Here is a 3990-nt window from a genome sequence, read left to right on the forward strand (position 1 = left end):
GGCCCTGATCTTAGCCCATGGCAGGTTCTACTATACATTACAGCTGTTATGAACATTGGTGAGTTCTCTCTATATAAAATCTTCTTTGATAATTGTGAGACGTCACCAGAGGATATGAATCACTGAGAGACAATTTTTTGTCCTACATCTTTGTTCAGAAGAAGATCTTCCTTCGAAACGGCAAGACATTCCGGAGATCACCGTCAATATATTTTTCTATGACTATGTATACTATTTTTGTTCACTTTCCCACGATTCTTTAAAGATATATATTAAGCGTCACTTTTTCACAGTGTGTGTTGTATAGCCGGGAGATCCGAAGATTGTCTGGCAGCCAGAAGTTCTAGCTCTGGCACCATGCACCACTAGGTGGCAAGCTAGACTTGCTTTTAAGGCAAGAGACTATTCAGAGGCGGTTTGCCATTGCCAGCGTCTGCATCCCAACCCCGGTATGCCTTAGAGGTCTCCCATCCAAGGACTAACCAAGGCCGACCCTGCTTAGCTTCCGAGATCTGATGAGATCGGGCTACCCTGGCCCATCCCGGTCAGTGTCGCCACATCACAAAGCAAAAGAGAAGCAGAGGTGGATTGCCCTGGCCTGCCTCTACACGGCGACCTTGGTCTTCCTCGGCTGACCCCGCTTAGCTTCTGAGCTGTGGTGAGCTTGGGCTAGGCAGGGCTGCCGATGGACCTGCCATGTTCAGGGGACCAGCTATGTACCAGAACTAGAATGACGAACGACTGAAACAAACGTATCTTAGAAATCGGAATATCTTTGCGATGCAGGAAAAATGTGATCCCATCATTACACACAGGGCAGAAGAATGGGATTACATCAGGGGGAAATAATGCAGTGACCGTGGCGTGATGCATACGGCAAAGAGTTAGCAGGAGTTATGCAAGGCTTCCCAGACCTATGAACGCCTTAGAAGCAATGAATATGGGTGATCTTTTTGCCAGGTCCCAGGCCTGCACGTGCCAGCGCCTGACGCAGCCCCTCTCTCTCTCTCTCTCTCTCTCTCTCTCTCTCTCTCTTTCACACACACACACACACACACCACATTTCAAGAGGCTATACAATATTTGCTGGAGGGCCTCGCTTGCTACCCGTACCTGCGCGCCTTGATCTGCAGCCTCTTTGTGCCCAAATGCACCCCTGACGGGGGCATCCTCCAGCTGTGCCGCTCCGTCTGCCTGGAAGCCGAACGGCACTGCCAGCGATCCCTCAGCCTGCTGGGCATTCCGTGGCCTCTGAACTGCAACATCCTGCCCGATTCCGACGACCCCTTGGAGTGCTTCACCCCCTGAGGGGGGGCTGGCTGCTCCCGGAGTCATGGGGGGCTTCGCGGGCTTGCCTTTGACAGGATGCAGGGCCAGACACACACACACACCCCGGCCCTCCAGTTCCCCCGGTCCAAGAGGGCTTTGGGATCTGCTCACGTGTTCCCTCTAAGCTGTGGAGTCTTCTGAGCAAGAATTCTACTCTGTGAGCTACTGGCATTAAAGTTGTGAGCGAGCGATTTGGCTGCGGCATAAATTACTTTGCTCGGGAGCTAAGACAGAAATCTGTGAGCAGGTGGCTAAAAAAACTGTGAGCTAGCTCACACTAACTCAGCTTAGAGGGAACACTGCGTCACGTCACAATCCAGTTTAGGGAACTGCTCCTGGACATCTGTGCAAAGAATCAATGGGGCAGAGCCTCTGCAGGTAGGGTTGCCAGCTCCAGACTGGGAAATTCCAGGAGATTTGAGGGTGGGGAGGGGAGGGACCTTGGCAGGGTTTAATGCCATGGAGACCACCCTCCAAAGCAGCCGTTCTCTCCAGGGGAACTGATCTCTGTTGTCTGGACTCCAGTCGTAATTCCAGAAGATCCCCAGGCCTCACCTGGAGGCTGGCAAACCTGTTTGCAAGAGGAATGTTGCGGCGCCACTACGTTTCAGGCACCGAAGCTGCACGGCACCCCGTAGTCATTTAGGGATGCGACATTTTGTCGAGGATGGTTTAAAACACTGTCGGTCAATTAAAAAGCTGTCCCAGATTAATTGGGCCACGGTTTGTTTCTTCAATGTTCCAAGTGGGGACCTGCAAGGAATTGGGGGCGGGGGTGAGTTTCAACATTTCTCCCTCCCGTGTTGCAACAGCACAAAACTGCTGAGCAGTTTCCAGTTCATCCGGTCACTCCGGATCCTTGGCAGTCTAATGCAACCGTAGCACGACTGCCCTCCGACGGTGGATACCAAGGATTTATAACGGGAACAACTGGAAGAAGAGGAGGAGGAGGAGGAGATTGGATTTATACCTCTCCCTTCACTACCTGAAGGAGTCTCAGAGCAGCTTACAATCTCCTTTCCCTTCCCCTCCCCACAACAGGCACCCTGTGAGGTAGGTGGGGCTGAGAGAGCTCTTTCAAGGACTGCTCTTGCGAGAACAGCTCTGAGAGAACTTGTGACTGATCCAAGGTCACTCCAGCCAGGTGCAAGTGGAGGAGTGGGGAATCAAACCCGGCTCTCCCAGATTAGAGTCCGTGCACTTAACCACTACACCAAACTGGGTCCCATGGTGCCTGCCTACACCTTTCCTAGCGTCTTTAGAAGGTGGGTGGAACCAGGAGGGGCTTTTTGCCCAGCAAGGTTTCTGACTGGCCATTAGAGAACTGATTGGCTGTGTGGGTTTTTAAAAACGTTGCTTTGGCGGCAGCTGCATGGTGTGACTGAAGGTAAGCCGGGGCAGCCATTTTGTGCCCAGCTCAGCATCCTGCAACGGCCGTTTCCCAGCAGCCATTTTGTAGCTGTGCCCACCACACTAGGTCAGAATTCCGCAGGTGCCCACGAGGCTAGAGGGAAAAGAAGCGGCCCGTCTGGGTGTTATCGATGCAGTGCAGGATGGGACTGCGTCCTCCAGTTTGGGAAATTCCTGGAGATTTGTTGCGTCCTCCAGTTTGGGGAATTCCTGGAGATTTGGGGATGATGCCTGAAGAGAGCAGGGAGGGTCAAAAACAAGGGCGTTGCTTTGGAACTCCTCCAAGGACAACCCAGTTTGAAACACAGCAGCCGCAGATCCTTTAATGCGTCTTATACAGGGCTATTTTTTGGGCAGGAACGCACAGGAACGGAGTTCCGGCTGGCTCCCAAGTTGGCCACGCCCAGCAGGAACTCATTAGCATAATAGGCCACACCCAACAGCAGAAACTCATTAGGATTGGCTACATTAGGGGTGTGTGGCCTAACATGCTAATGAGTTCCTGCTGGGCTTTTTCTACAAAAAGAGCCCTGGTTATACAAAGCTGCTCAGGGGGGTCCCTCAAAAACCAGCCAGGGCATCCGAGAGGGAGGGTCCGTGGCTCAGTGCTAGAGCCTCTGTTTGGCATTTATTTATTTATTTTATTCAATTATTTAAAAACGTTGCTTTGGCGGCAGCTGCATGGGCAGCACAAGGCTCTGCGTGGTGTGGCTGACGTCAAGCTGTGGCAGTCCTTTTATGGCTGGCTCTGCCTTCCGCGGCAGCCATTTTGTGGCAGCCATTTTGTTGCTATCAGAATTCCAAAGGTGCCCACGGGGCTAGAGGGAAAAGAAGCAGCCCATCTGGATGTTATCGATGCAGTGCAGGATGGGATTGCGTCCTCCAGTTTGGGGAATTCCTGGAGATTTGGGGAGGATGCCTGAGGAGAGCAGGGAGGGTCAAAAACAAGGGTGTTGCTTTGGAACTCCTCCAAGGACAACCCAGTTTGAAACACAGCAGCCGCAGATCCTTTAATGCGTCTTATACAGGGCTATTTTTTGGGCAGGAACGCACAGGAACGGAGTTCTGGCTGGCTCCCAAGTTGGCCACGCCCAGCAGGAACTCATTAGCATAATAGGCCACACCCAACAGCAGAAACTCATTAGGATTGGCTACATTAGGGGTGTGTGGCCTAACATGCTAATGAGTTCCTGCTGGGCTTTTTCTACAAAAAGAGCCCTGGTTATACAAAGCTGCTCAGGGGGGTCCCTC

At 52.2% G+C, this 3990-nt stretch overlaps 1 protein-coding gene across 1 annotated transcript in view; it reads left to right on the plus strand.

Moving 5' to 3' along the window:
• The window catches only part of MFRP (membrane frizzled-related protein), a gene marked incomplete at its 5' end in the record, with an annotated part of 46616 nt that extends 45308 nt beyond the window's left edge, over positions 1 to 1308 (plus strand). Inside the window, one exon of the mRNA XM_015405483.1 lies at positions 1093 to 1308. Coding sequence (XP_015260969.1) covers positions 1093 to 1308 — 216 coding nt within the window. The remainder of the gene's footprint in view (positions 1 to 1092) is intronic.
• Between the last annotated feature and the right edge of the window lie 2682 nt (positions 1309 to 3990).

The sequence above is a fragment of the Gekko japonicus genome, unplaced genomic scaffold (genome assembly GCF_001447785.1).
Source record: "Gekko japonicus isolate JY-2015 unplaced genomic scaffold, Gekko_japonicus_V1.1 scaffold2070, whole genome shotgun sequence".
Taxonomy (NCBI): domain Eukaryota; kingdom Metazoa; phylum Chordata; class Lepidosauria; order Squamata; family Gekkonidae; genus Gekko; species Gekko japonicus.